The 24,161-nt window shown below is 43.8% G+C and overlaps 1 protein-coding gene across 7 annotated transcripts in view; it reads left to right on the top strand.

The window, feature by feature from the left end:
• Positions 1-24,161, top strand: part of FTO (FTO alpha-ketoglutarate dependent dioxygenase) — a 250,439-nt gene that overhangs the window by 54,928 nt on the left and 171,350 nt on the right. For 6 of the 7 annotated variants that reach the window (XM_048515840.1, XM_048515845.1, XM_048515844.1 and 3 more), the window contains exons 3-6: positions 1,683-2,343; positions 12,956-13,099; positions 18,505-18,584; positions 20,380-20,517. In XM_048515840.1, coding sequence (XP_048371797.1) covers positions 1,683-2,343; positions 12,956-13,099; positions 18,505-18,584; positions 20,380-20,517 — 1,023 coding nt within the window. The remainder of the gene's footprint in view (positions 1-1,682; positions 2,344-12,955; positions 13,100-18,504; positions 18,585-20,379; positions 20,518-24,161) is intronic. The other variant, XM_048515847.1, reaches the window with a different exon arrangement.

The raw sequence follows: 24,161 nt of genomic DNA, 5'->3' as shown, positions 1-24,161 counted from the left end.
TTCTTTCTTTTCTGATCTCTTAATGCTTTCCTCATGTTGGACATAGAAAGATGACTGGCTGGAGAATTAAAGACGACTGAACTGTATTCTCAGATGATGTGTTGGAAATGTGTTTCCATTTCCTGATTTTCCTTCTGAGATACCAAAGCATGTTTTTTTTTTAAAAGGGGGGGGTTTAGGATTCTTTTTAAGAGCAGAAACCCCACAGACACCATTTAAGATATATTGATAAAACACTTTCAAAGCATGTAATCTTTAGTTCACAAGCCAGAAGGTAACATGCCTCTCATTAGGCTGGCATTAAAATGTGGAACATATTAGCTCCCAGTTTTAACAGGGCGGTGAAATATCACTGCCTTTGAACAAGCCCGGCATGTTTCTTCTTGGCTGTTGAGTGGCAGGGTCTGTCTTTTGCGGGTTTCCTTTTCCTTTTTTTCTTTATGGCATCTTCTTTTGTTCGTCCTGCTCTTTGTGATGAATTCCCACCACTGGCCTTCTCTGCCTCAAGGTGCCTTTTAGCTCCCTCTTGGTGGAGATCCACGTGGAGTTGGGGCAGGCCTGATACCCGTGTGGATTGCAGACTGTTAGTGGCTCAGCCTTCCAGTGTCTCTTTCCAAGGTTTTCCAAGCCCTCGCTTGAAGCCAAATGACGCAGTCAGATCTCTGGATGAGTAATTTAGCAGCGAAAAGCAGCCACGTAGAGGAAGGATATGGATCAGAACTGTAGTGTATGAGAAGGAGGTGGTTAATTCTTCCCTCTGCACCATTTCCTCAGCTGGAAATATTTCCATATGATAGCTTTAAGAATCTATATTACAAAAGCACAATGCAGATAACAGACCTCCTCCCCCCCTGCCCCCGACTGCAACAAACAACTTTTCTGATTAGTGAAATGGTTTTCAAGGGGGAAGGGTTAAACTTCTCATTAGATTCATCCCTTCCCAGGGCTCTGGCTTTCACCTGTGTGGGGTTCCCGCAATGGTTTTTGTGAAGTTAAATTATATAACTGAGGATCCAACCACAAATTCAACCCTCCTCTGTCAACATTGTATATGGCTGGACTGTGTTTACTCAGCACTATTTATCCACTTTTCTGTAAGTAATATAGAATCTTCCCTTATCAAAGGCTAGTGCCAAGGTTTTGCTTCACAAAGCCAGCCCTATGGCAACCACACCTGGTGACTGATCCTAAGAAGTTGGAATGTTTGTGAGCGTTCCGTGGCATTTTAATAGTTACCCACCCCAACGGTGGGGCGGGAAAAAGAGGGCAAGAATTCTGAAGTAACAGAAGGACAGCCTAATAGAGGCCACTGTGATATATAGGATATAGGATACCTGGTGGAAATCTTTCATGATACTCACTAGGGGTTCTTAGACCAGTCACACTCTCAGTTTCTCATACTTCACAGGGTTGTTGTAACAATAAAAGGGAGAAGGGAAAATCACATATGTCATCCTGAGGTCCTTGGGGGAAGGAGGCAGGTTTAACATGTACTAAATAGATAGCTATTATGTATATTTTAAAAGGCAAAATCAGCTGTGTCTGCTTAGTATGTATGTGATGGGGGTGGGTGGGTGAATGGCATGCTGTATAATATAGTATAGTATCCATCTGTCCCTTTATATGAATGCCTATAACCAACTACATATCTAGTAATTTAAAAATACTATATTGTTTTTTAGTGGAAGAGAAAATATTCCAAACTTATCCTCAGAAGTGCTGAGAAGATACCCAAAGATATTCATGAGGGAGTCCAAGAAGCTTTTTTCACTTTACGAAAATTTGGCTGTTTCTTCCAAGACCTTGTAAGGATCAAAGGGAACGATTTTTTCACCCCAGTGTCTCGAATTTTAATTGGAAGCCCAGGATGTACTTACAAATATTTGAACACGAGGTTATTTACAGTCCCCTGGCCCACGGAAAGTTATGAAATAAATTATTCTCGTCCAGAAATATCCCGGGCTTGTAAAGCATTACTCAAACTTAATGACTACATGCACAGAGAAACGACCCGAGCTTTGCAAGAGCAAAAGTTGACTGAGACGAAAGAAATTGAAGATTGCGCTGTCATTGATAGGTCCCTGGATTACGCTCCTTCGATTACTGCAACGGGATCCACTTTACGAGATCAAAGCCCTCCGTACGCCCCGAAGAATGACTGTAGCGTTTTGAAAGAGAGATCATCCTACAACCTGACATTATTAAATTATATGGATCCTCAACAAATGCCATTCTTGAAACAAGAGCCTTATTTTGGAATGGGAAAGATGGCCGTGAGCTGGCATCATGACGAAAATCTGGTCGAAAGGTCAACGGTCGCTGTCTACAGTTATAGCTGCAGAGGTGGGTGGATACAGAAAAAAGGGACAACAAATGACAAATTCACTCTTCCTCTAAGTTCTCTTTATCCCTTCCCCCCAGTCGTATCGCATCTTGTTGCGTGCTTGCACGAATGAGCAATCTTTTTTTCAGGCCTACATTTGCAACTTGTCAACAGCTTTGCCGTTATTGTATGCAAAGCTGTGTTTTTTTTGTCTGTGAGCAGGTATTTTCATTTTTATCTTCCTGAGTATCTAGCTAAGGAGAGAAAAGACGGCTCGGTAAGCCAAGCTAAGTTAGCCGCAGCTGACCTCTTATCAGGAGCACTCTGAGTAGACTGAACAGTTGCTATAATTAACCGGCTGATCAGGAGCCAAGAAAGCGAAATCTGTCATCTCTCTCTTTTCCCAGGTTCCCACAGGTACCCAATTCCAGAGCGCTAAACTGTTTTATTGTCGTTTGACATCTTTTTCGTTATTGGGGCAATTTGTTCAAAAGTAACTTGTTCCAGCATCGTCCTGGTTTACCACTATTCTTCCTCTGCAAGTGATACGCTGCCCTAGCTTGGTAGGAAATTTGCCAACGTGTTTACGGCAGCATTGGTTTGTGTCCAGTCTTGCTAACCTGTCATGTACTGCAACAAATACAGGCCCGTAGATGGGGAAACTCTGTCTGCTTAGTATGTTTTTATTCTGATCACCTTCCAAAGAGCTGAGCATGGCAGACATGGTTCCCTCTACTCCTACTTTATCCTTACAGCAACTTCGTGAGTCGAGTTAGTTTGACAGAGAGAATCTGGTCCAAATTCGTCCAGCAAGCTTTATGGCAAAAGGTGGATTGGGGCCCAGTTCTCCCAGAGTCCAGTCCAGCAGAGTCCAGTCCAGTCTAGCCTCTAACTTGTATGATGTGATAAATGTATGTTCTTCTTTCATAAGTTTTTTTCATATGTCTGTTTTCCAATTCAGGAGAATTTCATTGATTAATTTGCAGTACTTTTATCCAGTGTTTCTCCTAACAGAATGGCTTGCAGAGAGGAACAAAAAGCCCCCTCCAGAGGCAAGGGGGAGGGGTGCAAATCCACTGGTGGAAGTGGTGTGCGGCCACATTGGCAGATTTGCCCTCTCTGCGGCAGTTACCCCAGCAGAGGGGCAATTCTGCTAGCGTGTGGCAAGCGCTGCCCCCCTCAGCATTGGGATGCAGCTCTGGACATGGCACCAGTGTCCCAGGAGCCCTGTCAATGCTGCAGGCGTAGCAGGGGCGGGCTGGAGGTGTGACCGAGGAAAAGCTGACATTAGCCGGCTTTGTCCTTGCCATTTGCGGTGTTACGCCGGCAGCTGGGAATTTATTCTATTGAGCACCATAGAGGCTTCTCCAGTCCATGTTGGATGGGGCTGCCTGACAGAATGTTTTAAATCCTCACACCATTAAAGCGTATTGGCCCGGAGAAGAGAACCAGTCTGTAAATATGACTGGTCTCAAGTGCTGTCTTCAAGAGCCCCTCTTTCTGAAGGTATTAATGATAGGTGCCTTCCTGGCAGCAAACGCAGTAAACCCCCAGGACTGGGCCATCCAGCCTTGTCTAATCTCATCAGATCTCAGAAGCTAATCAAGGTTGACCCTGGAAAATATTTGGAAGGGAAACCTCCAAGGAATATCAGGGCTGTGATGTGGAGGCGGGCAATGACCAACCACCCAGGAAGTCTCCTGCCTTGAAAACCCCACCAGGAAGCACCATAAGCCAGATGTGTCAAAGTTAGATCTGGGAAACCCAAGTTCGAATCTTCACTTTGCCATGGAAACTTGCTGGGTGACTTTATTTATTTGTTTGTTTGTTTGTTTGTTTATTTATTATTGGGTTTTGTATGCCGCCCTACCCCCGAAGGGCTCTGGGCGGTGAACAACATAAATCACATATATACAATAACCCTTGAATATATTAAAACAATTTAAAATGCAACGATCAGTAACAATGTCTGCAATAACCCTCATTAAAACCCTCCCAAAAGGGGGGAGAAACGGGTCCCTTGGTGATAAGAGACACAGAAGTGAAGAAGAGGAAGAGGAGGGGGCACCTATCAACGACTGGACACTCCAAAAGCCCGGCGGAACAGCTCCGTCTTACAGGCCCTGCAGAACTCACCAAAATCCCGCAGGGCCTGGACAGCCGGAGGAAGAGTGTTCCACCAGGCAGGGGCCAGGGCTGTAAAGGCCCTGGCCCACGTGGAGGCCAGCCGCATCATTGAGGGGCCAGGGACTACCAGCAGATTGGCCTCTGCGTTCAGCAGAGTAGGGACATATGGGGTAATGCGGTCCCGAAGATACGAGGGTCCCAGGCCGTGTAAGGCCTTAAAGGTAAGCACCCATACCTTGAAGATGATTTGGAACTCAACTGGGAGCCAATGCAGGCAATGCAATACTGGTTGGATATGGTCACGGAAGGCGCCCCCTGTGAGCAGGCGAGCCGCTGTATGTTGGACCAGTTGCAATTTCCGGATCAAACGCAAGGTTAGGCCCGCGTAGAGCGAGTTACAATAGTCCAGCCTGGAGGTGACCTCCCCCCTTTGGGGAGGGTTTTAATGAGGGTTATTGCGGACATTGTCATACCATCACAGACTTGACCCTGGCAAGTATTTGGATGGGAGACCTTTCCGCTAATGGTAGAGGCCAGTTCTGTTTTCTTATTGTCTTCAGTTCATCGGCCTTAACGGAATCTCTCCATATCTTCTAGAAAAAAAGTTTTTAAATGTTGCTTTTTATACCCTGCTGTCCTCTCCCTTTAAGGAGTCTCAAAGCAGCTTACAATTGCATTCCCTTTCTCTCCTGACAACAGACACCTTGTGACATATGTGGGGCTGAGAGAGTTCTGAGAGAACTGTGACCACCCCAAGGTCATCCAGCAGGCTGCATGTGGAAGGGAGGAGAAAATAAACCCAGCTGTCCACTGCCCAGGTGGAGGAGTGGGGAAATCAAACCCAGTTCTCCAGATTAGAATCTGCCACTTTTAACCACTACACCATGCTGCCGTGACATGGAGGCATGGCACAGGGGCGTGACATGGAGCCAGAAAATGGCAAGCCACTTCTGAACGCCTTTTGCCTTGAAAGGGTCATCATAAGTCAGCTGAGATTTAACAGCACTTCACACATACACCAGAAAATCTAGGTAAATGCTTATATTGCTTATATATATTGCTTATATTAGAACAATATCTAAGCTTGTGTGACTCCTACTGTACTGAATACAATACTTCATCATTTTATTTATTTATTTATTTATTTATTCATTCATTCATTCATTCATTCATTCATTCATTCATTCATTCATTCATTCATTCATTCATTCCACTTTTATACCGCCCTCCCCCAAAGGGCTCAGGGCGGTTTACAACATAATTACAGGCAAGTGGATAAAGTGGATAAGTGGATTTTCAGTGGATATGTATATATTTATAAGTGGATAAGTGGATTTTCAGGAGTAGGATGTTTCTTAGTATTAAGGAATGCAGAAAAAAGACCTTGTGAGCAATCTTTGTTTTGAGGTTGTTGTTTTTTGCAAATATCCAAGACCACATGCACCTCATCCTGGGATTAATTCTGAGATACCGGGAGGCAAAAATTAAATGCAGTGAGGGGCATGGGTGGAAACATGCCCTCAGTTTGAACGTGAAAGAGAAAGTATCCAGGGCGTCTGAAGTTACACTTCTAAAAAGACCACTTCATGAGTGAATGGCTTCTATATTGTCCTAATAATTGCAGAAGCTTGAACTTTAATGCCTATGTAAATTGTGGTCCTCTGTAAGGCATGTAACTGGAGACTCCATACTTTGCTGAAGGATCCCCCCCCCTAAAAAGGGTGCCTTTTTGCTAAATGAGGACATGGCTTTTCATGGCACAGAGGGCCTCCCGAGAAATGCTGATATCTCCTCGGTTTCTCTGGACTTTTACAGTGAGTTGGAGCAGTTCAGCGTCTTCCTAGCAGGGGAGTGCACCTGGCAGAATGTGTTCTTGGTGTAGTGTTATGTGATAGTGTTAACCTTTACAAAAGTTTCTTTGTTTGCCAATTTACTTGGCGCAGTTTGATCAATAGCCGCCTTGTCTGTCTCTTCTCTGCAGAACGTGGCAGTAACCCTGTTTGTTTCACAAATCCAAGGATCCCCCCCCCCAAAAAAAAACTGTTGCTTGTTGCTAATAGGTTGATTAAGTGGAAACTACTACTGCCGTGGAATGGGATGTCCTCAGAGTCCTTGTCTCTGTAGACTCCAAATTCTCCCTCAAAACAAATCGGGAAACTTTCCAAAGGATATGGCTTATATGCGGCCGTGATGTGGCGAAGGGGTGTTCTAGCTGCAGAGATGATTGTGGAAGAATGAGAAGGCAGGACTCTGCAAGGTCTCTTCGAGCGTCACCTTGTGGGTCATACTAGGCCTGAAGACCGTTGCAGCCTGCTGCTGAAAACATGTAGCGCCAGTGCCTCAGGCGGCTGCACCAACTTCCTGGTTTGCATTTTGCCATGCAATTAAACTTGTTGACATTGATCTATGCAATTCCTTATATCCTGAGTCTTAGCAGTTGGAGGCAACCTCCTGTTTCCCCATACTTTCATGGAATCGACTAGACTCCTTAAGCTTACAGTTTCTGAAGTTGTAAATCATTGAGAACTGGAATGGAGGGCTATGAACTTAATAGTCACCCAATCTCTGCTAGGACTGCCTGTTCAAAGCTGTTGCGTACCAGCGGAGTAGTTTCACTGGGGGTCTTCTCTGGTGTAGGCCAATCCTTCAGCGGTGCTGATGGTACCCCTTTGTGCATTGAATTTCTTACTGCCCAAACGTTTGCTTCCTGAGGCCCGAGTTTCCTTCTCCTATTAATAGGACATAAAATATTCACTGAGAAGGATTGAAATTAGAATTTGTGGGGAAATCTGTGATTGCATCCATATAGGTTTAAATTGGGGCTAAAGGTTTCTGTGCTCATGAACAATGTTTGTGTAGAAAAAATAGGAAGCTTGTGTTCCAGCAAGCAGTGGCTTGGCAAATGATTCCACCTGGTGTCAGCACCATCCTACACATGCATATGAACACATGAAGCTGCTTTAGAGAGCCAGCGTAGTGTACTGGTTAATAGCAGTGGACTCTAATCTGGAGAACTGGGTTCGATTCCTCCCACCTCCACATGAGTGACAGACTCTTCCATTGAGCCATGGCCCATCCTCCATCCTCATTTCATGACCTAGAGAAGCTAACATCACTTTCTTTTTTTTGCTCCCCCAGACTTCTCTAAATATAGCATGAAATTCGCACATGCCGAATAGGGGGTTCCGAATTTTCGCTAATCTCAAGAGTTCAGGAATCTCTATTGAGCATACACAAATTGCTATGCCCTGTTGCTCTTTCTCTTCTTTGAATTTCCAAACTCCTTAAAGACTGGAGTGTTGTGTGGTTTCCAGGCTGTATGGCTGTGTTCTAGTAGCATTTTCTCCTGACGTTTTGCCTGCATCTGTGGCTGGCATCTTCAGAGGATCCTCTGAAGATGCCAGCCACAGATGCAGGCAAAACGTTGGGAGAAAATGCTACTAGAACACGGCCATACAGCCTGGAAACTACACAACACCCCAGTAATTCTGCCCATGAAAGCCAACAATCCCTAAAGACTGTCTTTGGGATGGGGCTGAAGAGTGTCATTGTGTGTGGGTATTGTAATCGTTCCCTGAATTTGGCCAAAATGGTGAAAGATTAACAGGTAGGCAGAAATTCTATAGCAGTCTACACCCCCCCCCCTTTCCTAGATGTGGATAGGCTGTTTCAGTGTGAATAAGGAGTTTTCCTCTCTGAATTCTTTTGATTGGTATTGTTCTTGGCCCATTGCCCCTTAAAGCTTACTTGACTGTGTAAATCTTCCAGTAATAAACAACTGGATCTGTTAGTTGACAAGTTAATGTTTAACAGTCTAACAAACCAGTGATTGACTGCAGCAGTGACTTGTTTTGAAGGCCCCAATACTTGTTGTGGTGCCTTTTATTCAGCACAACGTCAGTTTCTTTTAGAAATTATTATTAAATAAATACACGGACCAAACCTCAAACAAACAAAAAAACCCGGCTTGGCTGAATTTCAGTTGTGGTTATAACGGGGCGAGGAGCTTCTGGCAGCCTCGTTTCGAATGACTTTTAGAACCCAATTGCAGATTGATAATTGACCAGTAATCCTCTCTATTTGCTTCTTAAATAGATGCAAGGTCAGTTAACCGTAAAGGTGTACAACGCGTTTTGAACTTGGATTTATTAACTTCCCCGTCGGTAGCAATGGGGCAAAGATCCCAGCTTGAGGAAGAATTAGAAATTATCCTTGCAAGCAGGTCCTGACCAATCAAAATATGCTCCTTTCGAAGGGTGCAAAATTCCTGCTTCCTCTATGCAAATGTCCTGCTTTAAAAAATATGCCTGTAATTTTAGGGTGGCTCACAGAGGAATCTAGTAGCCTTTTGTGTGGATGATGTTCCCTGCATTTGGTGGGATGGGAGTGAAAGTCTTCTGATTTCTACCATTGACCAGAGTCTAGACACATTTTTAGATACTATGCATTCTTGTCATATACTTGATAGATGACAGCTATTTCTGTGTCTCCCCTGGAAAACTGTTTGGAAATAGTAATCGGTTCAAAATGCAGCATATTGCTTGCAACAGACATTGCTGAGCAACTTTCTCCAGTACCAGGCACAATTCAAGATACTCTCTTTGATATTTTTAAAAACTCTAAACAACATGGGGCTGGGGGTATTTAAAACCTCACCTTCCCCAGTAGGAAACTGCCCTGTTTCAAAGATCTGGATCATAGATAATTTTCTAGTCTCCCAAGTGACAAGGATAATTTTTATGGATAACAATCCACAAGGGAGGAGGGGACATACAGAGGTATGACAGGGATTTCTTGTTAACTTGAGGGACAAAGACTGGCAAGAATGGGGAGCAGAAAGGAAGTGACATAAAACAAGAGCATTTGCGATTACTGGAAATGAATAAATAGACTCTGATGGCCTGCCTTTTGGATTTTTATGATTTTGTAGATTGGAACTTCTTATGAAAAATAACTCTTGGTGTCAGCAATATATTTACAGGGTTTTTTAAAAAAAGAAATGTTTCCACTTTGGTCAGACGCTCGATACAGAACATGTTGTTTCAACAAGAGCAGGTGTGGTCTCAACCACTCGTTGGAACGCACCATTTCTAAATGCTTAATCTCCCCCTGTGGACAGGTTTTGCTGGCAGATCCAGCTACAGATGTTGAGAAGATTGCTCCCCCCCCCCATGTGCTCTTTTTCGGTTTTTTATCTCTTTAGAATAACTGACATTGGAAAGCAAGTAGCAGCTTGTTCCCGATTGTTTCCAAAATATCACAGTGGGAGTAATCGGTTTCAGTTGCTGAAGGTAATAAGTGCATTTGCTGAAAAATCTCAGGCTGGGCAGTCCGGGTGCTGCATGTGAACTGAACACTTAAGCAACAACATAAAAATAAATCATTACATCGCAAAGAGCGAGCGAGTGTGTTGTCTAACAAGCACATTCCAAAAGTTCTTGGTTTATGAGTAGACATCAGGAAGCTATGATTGAAATTGGTGTCTGTAATGTAGGTCCATACTATACTGGGACTGTGTTATGAAAAGTCCCAACTGCCACTGTGAACAGGACACGCTGGCTAACAGGCAGAATCAACCCACAAAGATTACATCCATTTTGTAAGACCCCGGCCATATTGCATTAGAAGGGACAGAATCAGCTACGTTTGCTCTAAATTTTACTATTAAATTTCAATTTCTCTGTAAAAGAGACAGAAAATATTGTGACTGTTGCAAGCTGTTAGTATCAATGTGTGTGTGTGTGTAATGTTTTCCTCCAAGTCTCTTCCCTATCTTTGCTTTTATTGTGTTGTTGAAGGCTTTCACGGTCAGGATCAACTGGTGGTTGTGGGCTTTCTGGGTTGTGTGGTCATGGTCTGGTAGTTTTGCTCTTAACATTTGCAGGCAAAACATTATTTTTGTTTATTTATTTATTTCTCAGTCTTATAGACCGCCCAACCCCCGAAGGGCTCTGGGCGGTGAACAACATAGAGTAACAGTTACATACTAGACTGTAAATAATTTAAGTTAAAATGCAGCAATTAAGAACGATTAATAACAGCAATGCCCACAATAATTCCTATTAAACTCTCCCAGAAGGGGAGAAAAAGAGTGGGCCCGTAGATGGTAATGGACCCAAAATGTAGGAGGAGGCGGGGGCACTTAATCAGTGGCTGGACACTCCAAAGGCCCGGCGGAACAACTCCGTATTGCAGGCCCTGCGGAACTCACCAAGATCCCGCAGGGCCCGGACAGCTGGAGGAAGAGTGTTCCACCAGGCAAGGGCCAGGGCTGTAAAAGTCCTGGCCTGCGTGGAGGCCAGCCGCATCATGGAGGGGCCAGGGACTACCAGCAAATTGACCTCTGCTGAACGCAGAGGCCTAGTAGGGACATTAGCAGCAAAACCTACGAGACCATGGCCACACAGCCTCGGAAACCCACAGCAGCCATTTATTTTTTTATTATTTGGGTGTTTTGCTTTAGGGATTTTTTATTATTTGGGTGTTTTGCTTTAGGGAATAACTAATATCCATGAAGGCCTTCCGTGTCCATTCCAAGCAAGCATGCTGCTCATCTCAGACAAGATAAAACAACTCTAGAGTACAGTCCCGTGGAAAACTCCTCCCTGTCCCCAGGAAAAACAGAATCTCCATACTTTACTTGAGTCCCTCTTTTGTTTTGCTTAAAATCAGCTGGGAAATTGCTTCACTTTCCCTATTCTTCAGCTGGGAAATTGCTTCACTTTCCCTAAAGAAATACGGCACCGGTGTCACTTCATGAATTATTTGAATATCAAGAAGCCAGAAGGTCAGTTCTGGCCAGTCTCTCTGTGTGTGGAATAATGAAAGTTATAAATCTGTTTTCCCCTCCCTCTCTAGCTGTTTTTTGGTTGAAAATGAATAAGGATGAAGTTTCAGAAAGTACCGGCCTTCTTGGATAACTTTTCAGTTTCTTCTTGAAGCGGCACTTCCTGCAATAAGGGCCATTCCATCCACTTTTGAAGGATTTATGAGCCAAAGCGGCTGGTGCCATTGATTGCCACTGGTGGTTCCCAAATTTATGGGTCAGCTGAGTCTATTGGTGCAGTTTCCTTTTAACTCACTCCCCCCCAAAAAAAGCTCCAAATTCTGTCTTAACAATGGCGGAGCTGTGTAAATATCCATCCATGCATGGTGAGAATGAAGAAGGCAAGGTGAATGTGGGCATCAACAAATTGGCAACAAAACTTAGAATCGTAGAATCATGAAGTTGGAAGAAAGCCCAGGGGCTATCAAGTCCAACCCCATGCAATGCAGGAACACACAATGAAAGCACTCCCGACAGATGGCCATCCAGCCTCTCTTTAAAAAACCTCCACAGAAGGAGACTCCGAGGTAGTGCATTCCACTGTCCAACAGCCCTTACTGTCAGGAAGTTTTTCCTGATGTTTAGGTGGAATCTCTTTTCCTTCACCTTGAACCCATGACTCCTGGTCCTAGAGCAGCAGAAAACAAGCTTGCTCCCTCACTAACATGACATCCTTTCAAATATCTAAACACAGCTATCATGTCACCTCTTCACCTCTTCACCAAACTAAACATACCCAGCTCCCTAAGTCTCTTAAGCGAGCAAACCTTCAACCACCACTCTGTGCATGAGGGGAGAGCCACAGATGCCTTAGAATACACCAGGATCTTATTACCAACCTGTTTGGGGATACATTATCTGTCTGAAGCTTAAGGTGAAGTGATAGCTACAACTCCTAACATCAGGAGATGCCTCGATCTCTATGCCTTGTGGTTGAACCTCCAGAGGAATTGGTTGGGCACTGTGTGAGACAGGATTCTGGAGTAGATGGATCACTGGTATGATTCAGCAGGGTTTTTCTTATGTTCTTATGAAGGCCCAAGCCTCTGTGCTCTGTTGTTGGTCCTCCAGAGGGCCAACCTCTGTGTGAGACAGGATGCTAGACTAGATGAACCGCTAGCCTGATCCAGCAGGGCTCCACTTATGTGTATGGTGTGTGCATTTTTTTAAAATTGAAGTGATGTTGGAAGCTGCTCTGAACTTGCTGTGTTGGGGAGAGGGGGATAAAAATCTAAGACATAAATAAGGTAAAAATCAAAGGTATAAATAAATATTCTATTGAAGGCCTCGTTGTTGGATCTCAGGAGGAACTGGTTGGCCACTGTATGAGACACAATGGACACTCTGGTCTGATTCAGCAGGGCTTTTCTTATGTTCTTAATGTTGAAACTTCCTTTTCCAACATCAAATTTATTTTGTCTTCAAGTTTAGCATAACACTGATCACAGCTGAGAATACAGCATCAGCCCAGATGTTATATTCTGAAATGCAGCATTGTAAACTAATGGTACAAGTGAAGATTCCTCTCCTTTCTGCATCCACAATTCACTTCTCTCATGAATTAATGTAGAAGTGCTCTAAAAGCTGAGGTGGAAAAGTGATTTTTTTTCCTGTGGAACCCTTTTGCAAACAAGGATGTTTCCAGCTGAATTGTTTACTTTCCTTTCCTTTTTTTAAAGACTCTGCCAGTGATGTCCTTGAGGAAGAGACTTCAAATGGAAGAGATCCATCAATCTGGCACATTGGCTTGAAAGTAGCCTGGGACATCAAGACGTCTGGGCTGGCAATACCGCTTCACCCAGGAGACTGCTACTTTATGCTAGGTAATATTCAAGGGCAAAGAAAAGATGACTCTTGTGTCCTTTAGGGCCAGCTCCACAACCAGAACTTTCCAAAAAGTAAACATAGCTTCATATAAATAGAACCTCCATTTTCAGTGTATCCCTGAATTCCAGTTTCTGAGGACAACCCCATGAGCCCTTTCGGGATAGGGCAGTATATAAGCCTAAATAAATAATTGGATGGATGGATGGATGGATGGATGGATGGATGGATGGATGGATGGATGGATGGATGGATGGATGGATGGATGGATGGATGGATGGATGGATGGATGGATGGATGGATGGATGAATGAATGAATGAATGAATGAATGAATGAATGAATGAATGAATGAATGAATGAAGAAGCTTTCACCTTACTTCAGGCATATAGACCTTTCAAGAAGTTGACCTCTGTGAATATTTGACTAGATGTGGGTAGGATTAGTGTGAGTAGGATAAGTCTCACGAGCTATCAATCAATCAGCTTTATTGCCGTCGAAGACCAGAAATTATTAAATACAGAGTATAAAACCACAATATGCAATTCAAAATAAAATTTGGGAACATTATTGAAACTGCGAAAATTTTACAAATGCAAAATGTTAAAACCATAAGATAAAATCAGATTTCAAAACTGATAGCACAAGTGATGCGTAAAACCGAAATGCAAAATTGATCGTCCAAACAGCCTACCACTAATTTGTGTTTAAATTACCCTGCTTACATCTACATCTTTTAACAATATAGGTGCTGAACTTCACCACCACTCTTGTGATGTTAGGATTGTCATCTTCATCTGACAAGCTATTAGTGTGAGTCGGATACATCTCACAAGCTATTGGATACATCTCACAAACTATTGTTGTGGCGGACAAAGGACACAAATGAGGACAGCCATAGGAACGTCCATGTTTGAGTTCCTCCATCTTACTTACATGGGCTAGACACAGCAGAGAAGCTAATTCCTGCTCTGTGCCATGTGGCCATCTGAGATCCAGGCATCAGGAACTGGAAGTCAAAGGCAAAATCTGAAGCATTACCAATTTACCCTTCAGTTGCAGGATTGGTGTGTAGAGGCACTTGCTATACTTTTTTCCCATGAAGTAGAATTGTCTGTTCATCCAGCACTTGCTGGACCTTCTTTGTTGTAGAATGTTCCGCTTGGATCTTTGTGCCTACCTAGTTCTGTTCCCCTCTTCCAAATGCATTAAAAAAAACTCACCCTCATAACTTTGTTGGTGACTGAGGAATAGCCCAGGGAGAGGCACACAAAGTTGCATACAGGTCTATGTAAATTTTTTTGCAGAGCCTCCTAAGAACATAAGAACATAAGAAAGAGCCTTGCTGGATCAGACCAGAGTCCATTAGTCCAGCATTCTGCTACTTGCAGTGGCCCACCAGGTGCCTTTGGGAACTCACATGCAGGATGTGAAAGCAATGGCATGCTGCTGCTGCTGCTCCCAAGATCCTGAGTGATTGGCCTGGGCATCTGTCTGTCTGTCTAGGCCAGAAGAGAAAAAATAAGTTGCGTTCTGCAGCTTCCCATCTTCCATCAAGGAGCATCTGCTAGAAAAACGTATCGGAGGCAAGCAATAAATCCACAGCACGTGGAGCTGTCTGGGACAACCCCATCTGCTTTGCCTTACAGCAAGTTGTCATGGTCGTGGCATTAAATTGAAATCTTTCCCCCTGATCTTTCAGGGGTTGATGCGACCAGATCTGCAAGCAGATTTTACAATTGTCACTAATTTTCCTACCGTGACTTCAAAACACATTGAACATATACACTTTGGGGCTATGTTCAAAGCAGGGGGAGGAAAGCTCGGGTCACTGCAGCTGTTTCCTATAGATCAAATGTCTCTCGGAGGTTAAATGCAGCTTAAGGATTAATTTAGTGGCATCTATTGATGGGGGAGGGGGGAGAACTGAGCAAATTGTACTTCAAGGAGCACCCCCCCCCCCAACATTTTTTTTCCATTAACCAGAAGTTGAGCGTTTATGGGACTGGCTTGCAGTTGAGGAACTAAAGAGTTAATTGAGAAAAGCCTTCCATATGTATACGAAGAGTTACTTGTAGTTCCTTCCAGTTAATTGCCCTCTGAAATGTGAACACTCATTTGATCTGCGTTGTTTCTATATCTTTATTTGTGATGACCCAGGACTCTGGAAAGTTATTTGTTGTTTCTGAGCTTTGATCCTTTGGATTTTGGCGAAGCTGCTACATCTTGTTCGGTTGTCTGCTAATTAACTGTGTGTGTTGCCCTTATGCCATATATTTTTGTTGCTGTTGTTGTTGTTGTTGCCATTGCTACAGAAATGTTCCTTATAAGGGACAATTCACACTCTTTGGAGGCTGGGATTTCGCCTCTCCATACTTATGCAAAGCATAACAGGAAAAGCTAAGCTTGACTTGGAGTGTCCTAGACATTAGGAAAAATTTCCTGACAGTCAGGGCTGTTCAGCAGAGGAATGCACTACCTCGGAGTGTGGTGGAGTCTCCTTCTTTGGAGGTTTTTAAAGAGAGGCTGAGTGGCCATCTGTCAGGAGTGCTTTGATTGTGTGTTCCTGCATTGCAGGGGTTGGACTTGATGGCCCTTGGCGTCTCTTCCAACTCTATGATTCTATGATCTAATCTTCCTTCTTGTAGCCAACAGTGGCTATCCAGATGCTTCTGCAGAATCTACAAGCAGGCAGGAAGGCAATAGCTCTCGTGGGTTCTTTTATCCCATAGCAGAGGTATGTTGCATCTAAGTAAAGAGGTTCTGTGTAGCTGCTGTGACATGAGAACATGCGGTATGCAAAAAAGACAAGCTTTTGCTTACACAGTGGAGAAATGATTGGGAGTGGCAATGAGGCATGGCTCCTTGATGTGTATTTACTGCATGTTTAGATATGTTTGTTTCACCGTGTTCTGTGCATTTCAAGCAGGGATCTCTGAGCGGGAGGCAGCAGAGCGATTTGACTATGTAAAGCACGTCAGTTGGCATTTGGTTTTATTTGTTAATTTACTCAACTCTTGTCCAACTTTTTTCCCGACACGTTGGGCTCAAGGTGGCTGGTGGGGCTGAGAGAGTTTTGAGAGAACTGTGATTAGTCTGAGGTCACCCAGTAGGCTTCATGTGGAGAAGCGGGGAATCAAACTCGGTTCTCCAGAACAGAGGGCACCGTTCATAACTACTGCACCATGCTGGCTGAGGAGTGAGCATGTTCCAGGAGGCCCAAAATGGTCCCAGTTGAGAATCACCTATTGGAGGAAAGGGAGGAATGGAGAGAAATTAACCTTCTAAGGCAGTGGTTCTCAACCTGTGGGTCGCGACCCCTTTGGGGGGTCAAACAACCCTTTCTCAGGGGTCACCTAAGACTCTGCATCAGTGTTCTCCATCTGTAAAATGGATAAATGTTAGGTTTTATGCCTATTAAAGGTTAATAAAGATAAAGAAAGATAAATGTTAGGGTTGGGGATCAACATAACATGAGGAACTGTATTAAAGGGTTGCGGCATTAGGAAGGTTGAGAACCACTCTTCTAAGGCTCACGAGAGGTTACAAAATCCCGGAGGGAAAATTTTGAGAGGTGGGATAGGATATACAAATTGTCCCTTCCTCCTCTTGCAATTCCTTCTGGGTCTCCTGTGATGCTTACAAAGAGTAGGCAAAGCTGAAAGGAGATCCCCCACATGGTTAATTAGCAGAGAACTGAACAAGATGGCATAGGTTTTCCAGATATTATGATCCAAGTTTTGAGAAGATTTTTATGGGTTTATTAAAGGACTGAGACTAACAGCCGCCATTTTGTCTTTTGGGATCTATGGTTTGGCCTGGATTGGCAATCAATCTACCCCAGAGGGTTCTGGAGAATTTGGGGTGTTCTTTCACTTTATGTTCTCTACTTTCCATCCTTCCTTCTTATTCTTTCTACCTTCTCTTCTTAAGAACGATTTGCTGTGAAAATGCAAAAGATAAACAGAGACATAAAAGTAGTACAGGATGAGGCAAAGAAGGGCCTGACAAAAGAAGGATAATCTCCCTAAATCCCAATTAGTTTTATAGCACAAATGTTAAGAACTTGTTAATATATGATAAAGAGAACCAATGAAGAAGAGAAGAAGAAGAGTTTGGATTTATATCCCCCTTTTCTCTCCTGCAAGAGACCCAAAGGGGCTTACAATCTTCTTGCCCTTCCCCCCGCACAACAAACACCCTGTGAGGTAGGTGGGGCTAAGAGAGCTCCGAAGAGCTGTGACTAGCCCAAGGTCACCCAGCTGGCGTGTGTGGGAGTGTACAGACTAATCTGAATTCCCCAGATAAGCCTCCACAGCACAGGCGGCAGAACTGGGAATCAAACCGGGTTCCTCCAGATTAGATACACGAGCTCTTAACCTCCTACGCCACTGTTGCTCTCATGAATGACTCATGGATATTAGCACAATTTCTGTCTGTGATCAAAAGAGTAGTTGAAAAAATGTTCTAAAAACAGTGTGGTCATAGACAAAAGAGATTCATAACATTGATTTAACCCTAATGAAAACCTTCCATAGAACTGGTCTAACAAGATAATATTATATTGACATTAAGCATCTAAAGAAAAAAAAATAAGACCGAATACTAAGATTAAAGAAAGTGAATAATGCAGAGTAGGGGGGAAATAAAGGAGAAAGGCAAAATGTTTTCATTATCATTGGACAAATGGTTTAATTTTCTGTTCTGCTTTGTTTTGAGCGTTCCAGGAGAGACAGCAAGGAAATATTGCTGAGCTGGCCAGTGTGGTGTAATGGTTAAGAGTAGTGGACTCTAATCTGGAGAACTGGGTTTGCTTCCCCACTCCTCCTGATGAAGCCTGCTGGGTGACCTTGGGCTAGTCACAATTCTTCGGTGCTCTCTCAGCCCCACTCACCTCACAAGGTGTCTGTTGTGGGGAGAGGAAGGGAAAGGAGATTGTGAGCCACCTTGAGTTTCCTTGCAGAAGAGAAAGGTGGGGTATAAATCCAAACTCCCCTCCTTCTCCTTCTTTTCCTTCTCCTTCTTTTCCTTCTCCTCGTCCTCGTCCTCGTCTGCCCTCATTCCTCAATCTCCTCAAGCCCCTCGGGTCCTCTTCTTCTTCTTTCTCTTCTTCTTCTTCTCTCTCTCTCTCTTCTCTCTTCCTTCTCTCTCTCTCTCTCTCTCTCTCTCTCTCTCTCTCTCTCTCTCTCTTCTTCTTCTTCTTCTTCTTCTTCTTAATGGTGGGGCTGCATTCAGGCATCCTCCTCTCCCAGGATGAGCTCTTCCACTTTTTAAAGGAGTCTTCTGTTCATATAAGAACTCTTTTGGAACTGGAGGGTGACCTTTAGACTCCAACCTCACCATCCTTTGCATGGGGTCACAATAGACTATATACATTTTGTTTCTTTTTCAAAATCTGTCCCTAGATGACCTGAATATGACCCATCAGCACTGTGTACTAGCAGGCCTGTGTCCAAGATTCAGTTCTACCCACAGAGTAGCGGAGGTGAGTAAAAAGAAGATTTTTTTTTAAAAAAATGTTCAATAATGCACAAAATAAGGCGCATAAAATGAATGGCAATTCTCATATTCATTCAGGACTATATTCTAAATGCTGGAAGCATGTGCCTTCTCTAACCATACTTCAGCATCTTCTTTCTGGCGGAGACACAGAGTATAGCAGGCTAGCCAAAAAACATCTTCCCTCAGGCTCAGGCTGCAGCTTCCAAACACTCTTCAAGTGTAACCTCAAGTAGAGCACATTGCAGTACTCTAGTCTAGATGTAATTAAGCACAGATCACCAGCTGGACCAGAAATAGGTGACATGGATGCACCAGTCAAAGTGGGCCAAATCACTTTGAGCCAATGCAGCCACCCGGTTAGTAGGTGTGAAGTTATTGTTGGTACACAAAAGCGCCATATAAATGATGGTAACCCACTCCAAAATAATATCAAGGCAAATGTCAGCCGTTTTAATAGATCTTTAACGGATCTTTAGGCACTTATATTGACTTGTTGTGTGGTCACTACCATTGTAGAACCTCTATTTAATCTCTAGATATACTTCGATGTCAAAAAATTCACTTCCAACACTCACCATGTTGAAAAATAGATAGATAGGATAGATAGGTAGGATAGGTAGATAGATAGGATAGATAGATGATAGGATAGATAGGATATGATAGATAGATAGATAGATAGATAGATAGATAGATAGATAGATAGATAGATAGATAGATAGATAGATAGATAGATAGATAGATAGATAGATAGATAGATAGATAGATAGATAGATAGATAGATAGAAGGCTCTTTGTTTGTCGCCCGGAAGTTTCTCAGAACGCCGCTCTACTGCTGTGTTGTTCTGATATTAAAATGCACATTTACTTCCAGAGGCACACACTTCAAGCCGAAAAAGCTTCCTCTTTAAACCCCACTCTTTTGTTTTTATAAACCTTTGTGACCTCACATTATATAGTATGGAAATTCTCGAGACAAAGAATCAGAACACTAAGGGGTCCTTTGTCAAGGGCTGTCCTCGAGGACATCAATATTAAACTGAAAAATAATTCTGATAGAGACACAGCTTTGCGCCATGAAAGAGAAAAGGGTGGTGGGTAGAAAAGACCGTTTTATGTTTTTGTTCTTTCAGTAATGAAGGAAGTTTTATTGAAAAGGAGGGAAAGAGCAGCCGGGGCCATGCGTGTATTCTCTCTTCAGTTGGGATATGTTTTGAAGTACACAGATCGTTTCTGGGTTGGTTCTTATTTGCCTGCATATTGGCGGTGAACGTCAGACATGGCATTGTGCAAATGTTCTAGAAAGCAGATTGAGGCTCCGTGGAGAAGCTGATGGCATAGCTCAACCATGACAAGAGCCAGTGTTGTGTAGTGGTTAAAAGCAGGTGGATTCTAATCTAAAGAACTGGGTTTGATTCCCCACTCCTCCCCCGAGTGGCGGAGGCTTATCTGGTGAGCCAGATGTGTTTCTGCACTCCTACATTCCTGCTGGGTGACCTTGGGCTAGTCACTGTTCTCTCAGGGCCAGATTAAGTCCGACTGGTGCCCTAAGCACACTCCAACATTGGTGCCCGGGCCCTTCCATTTGCAAGATTCATAATTCAATTTACTTACAGGCCAGTCAGTTATGAGGATGCATTTGCTAACCATGGAGCAACGTGCCTGCAATTTGATTACTCTGTTCATATCTCTGTAACGAGGCATAACATTTTGTTTTCATGATTTGGTGGTGAATTAATTGTTCTGTCCTTGTCCATTGATGCATTTGGGATTTCTTGCAGTGCTCTCGAGGGACTCTTCACTGCATTTTGGGCCAATGCAACACAGCCCTCCAGAACATGCCTGCTGATTTGAAGGATGTGTCTTTGCAATCTCTGGATGTCGCAGCTATAAAACTAGTGGAGGAAACTCATAATGAGGTGAGGATGAGGCGTATGTTGAAAGGAAATCTTCATGGGATGCGCAGAACTATATTTTTGTGCTTCACCTACCTCACAAGTTGTCTGTTGTGGGGAAGGGAAGGGAAGGATATTGCAAACAGCTTTGAGACTCCTTACAGTTGAGAAAAGTGGGATATAAATCTGAACTCTTCTTCTACTCTAACTTTGGGCCAGTCCAGGGATGTAGGTATAGATTTTTATGGGGGGGGGGTTCAGGGGCGGAGCCACCTGCCCTCACCTCTCTTCCCTGGGGGGGCGGCCACACTTTCCCCAAGCTTGCCACACCCACGGCTTCAGGGTGCTTTTGGTGTTGTGCTCTCCCAGTCCAGGGATGTAAGACTCCCCTGCCTCTGCACCAGTTAGTTCCCACCCAGTAGCCAGCAGTCCCTTCTGCCCTCCCTTCCGAGCAGAGGCGTAGCTAGGGAAAATGGAGCCTGGTGCAAAATCTGAGTTTTGTGCCCCCCCATGGGTGTCCACTGTGATGCTGGAATCCACCCCCAAACAGCATCACTTTCAATGGTGTTTAAACTAGAGAGCCCAAATTCTTTTTTTAAATCCACCTTAAAGGGAGAATCTGGGGTCCCCAGTTAAAGCAACATGGAAAGTGATGCTTTTTTGGGATGGATTATCCCCCACTCTGAAACAGCATCACTTTCAATGTTTAAACTGGGGACCTCAGATTGTCCCTTTGAATCCATGCCGAAGGAGGTGGATTTAAAAGGAGTATTTGGGGAAATCTGGGGGGTGCCTGCTGTCAGGGGTGCAATTGTTAAGCTATCAGCACCAAACTTTCAGGGTATCTTTAGGAGACTCTCCTGATGATACCACCCTGGTTTGGTTCAGGTGGTTCAATGTTATGGACCCTCAAAGGTGTAGCCCCCATCTTCCATTAGGTCCCATTGGAAACAATCGGGGATGGGGCACCCCCTTTGAGAGTCCATAACTTTAGACCCCCTGAACCAAACCTCACCTAACCTGGTTGGTATCATCAGGAGAGTCTCCCAACAAATCCCTGAATGTTTGGTGCTGCTAGCCTAAAAACTGCGCCCCCTGCAGGCCAAAAACCAAAACAACACTAAAAAATACAAAAAACACACAAACGGGGGTGGGGCTTCGGACATGTAATGGGTGGTTTATACCTGAGAACCCCCCTCTTACCTACATTCTTGGGCCAGTCACAGCTCTTTCCAAACTCTCTCAGCCCTGCCAACCTCACAAGGTGGCTGTTGTGGGGAGGGGAAAGGATTATAAACCTTTTTGAGATTCCTTACAGTTGAGAAAAGCAGGGTATAAATCCAAACTCCTCTTCTTCTTAGACCTACAGCCTTGTGTTCTGATCATCAGTCCTCTTTTCCCTGCATCCCCATTCAAGACCCATGTAGGCCCCTTCCACACATGCAAAATAATGCACTTTCAATCCACTTCCACAATTGTTTGCAAGTGGATTTTGCTATTCCGCACAGTAAATCCAGCTGCAAAGTGCACTGGAAGTGGATTGAAAGTGCATTGTTCTGCATGTGCGGAAGGGGCCTCTGTGTGTGTCACCTCCATAAGTTTCAATTTGTACTGTAGCATTATGAAGCTGGATCTCATCTGCATGTGGAAAGAATACATGTGCTGGCCTCTTGATTCCCCCCACTGGCCCTTTGCGAATGTTAGCGTTGGGATTAATTCCATACGACAGCAGCCTCCCCCCCACCCCCAGTAAGCCCTCTTTCTTCCACACATGTGAGCAACTTATCTGTGGTTTACATTGCTGTGGAGACACATTTCTTCACCGAGTGCTGCTGTAAATGGGAAGCGTAGACATCTGTGGTGCTAATGCCGGCCTTTGATTCCTCTTTTGGAAAAAGAAAAAGAAAAGAGAAAAGACGGCATTCTTTTTTGTACACTAATTATAGGGTAACTTTTGGTAGGTTCATGCCCTAATACGGCTGGTATGTTCCTAATCTGTGAAGCGTGTGTTTGAAGACAACCTCCGTTTTATATTCTAAATCCTGGATTTGACGCGGCCATTTCAGAAGCCTTTTTTTAGTGCAGGAAATTCTGATGCTTGAAAACAAGAAAAATAGCGATTGTGAGGTACAGATATCACTGTGCATATTTGTGTCGTCTCTCTTCTCTGTAAAAGAGTTAAGGCTTTTGTGTAAGATAGACTAAAAACAATGGACTATTGAGTAGCAACAGATTAAAAAATACTGCAGAAACAAATGCCATCTTAAGAGGCGTTCCTTTCCCCAACTCTTCTTCCTTGTGCCCGATCAAGGAATCGAATTTGATTATCCATACACCTAGCTTGACTCTTGAACTGCTGGGTCCAGTGTTAAAGCATCATTTACTTATTTCAGTGACAAAAACCATATCTCACCTTTTGTGCCCAAATCAGTCACCAAGGCAGCCATGAGATTGCAAAACCAATTCAAACAGTAACTAAAATGCATATGTAAATATGCAGAGACAGCACTTCCTTGGTTCCCTGCCAGTACTAAGCAGGGCTGATTCTCCTTAGCTTCCAAGATATGATGATTCGGGGCTAGGTTGGACCATTTATACCTAGGACAAATAAAAGAAGCATCTCTGGAGACATCGGAAGAACATCCTGTCTCAAAAGATAACTATTTAGGTTCCATAATTATGCTCAATAATTTTCTTGGAGAGTTTCCAAGGGATGGAAACAGTTGGGATGGACAGACTTATAAAGACAGGCTTCTGGGAATTGCCTGTGGTGAGGAACTTGTTTGGAGGTTCTAGCAGGGGAGAGCAGCTATCGTATACCCTTGACCGAAGAACGGTACGCTCCTTCTATCTGGGATGGTCGTCCTCTTCCACCGAGCGCGCAGCTTCGAGAGGGACGCACATGGAGCGGTGAGGAAGGTAGGGGACATCCGCTTAGCCAGCCAGATCAGCCAAGTCAACCCTGGCAATCAATGGAGTGACAGATGTTGCAGCCAGATCGCCCTCACATCCTGGTCAGGAAGTCCTTACCACCTTCCCATTGTGTTGGAGTAAAGACAAGATTCTTGGAACTTTTAAGAAGCTGGCCCAAGACAGTGGACACTCCATATATCTATATATCTCTATCATCTCTCTCTCTATCATCTCTCTCTCTCTCTCTCTCTCTCTCTCTCTCTCTCTATCTATCTATCTATCTATCTATCTATCCATCTATCCATCTATCCTCCTATCTATCCATCCATCCATCCATCCATCCATCCATCCATCCATCCATCCATCCATCCATCCATCCATCCATCCATCCATCCATCCATCCATCCATCCATCCATCCATCCATCCATCCATCCATCCATCCATCCATCCATCCATCTATCATCGAGAGATATCGAGAGATATTGAGATATATATATATATATCTGAACATATACCTCTGTCCAGCATAGCAGTAACCCTACTCTGTACCTTTTCCTTGACAGACTGAAAGATTGGCCAACCCATCTGCAAATTGGATCTGGCTATAGCAATTCTAGTATTTGTCACCCTTTGAGTTGAGAACAGTAATGTACTCTAATTGAACTCTGACTGGACTTTATGGAGCACCTTAATGGGTAGATTGAAAGCATCATTAAAAAAAAACTTTATAGATTTTACAGATATGGGCTCTAGT

This window comes from Sphaerodactylus townsendi, linkage group LG14 (genome assembly GCF_021028975.2).
Source record: "Sphaerodactylus townsendi isolate TG3544 linkage group LG14, MPM_Stown_v2.3, whole genome shotgun sequence".
In the NCBI taxonomy this organism is placed as follows: Eukaryota; Metazoa; Chordata; class Lepidosauria; order Squamata; family Sphaerodactylidae; genus Sphaerodactylus; species Sphaerodactylus townsendi.
The sequence above is the reverse complement of the archived record's forward strand: the minus strand, read 5'-3'. Positions and strand labels throughout refer to the sequence as shown.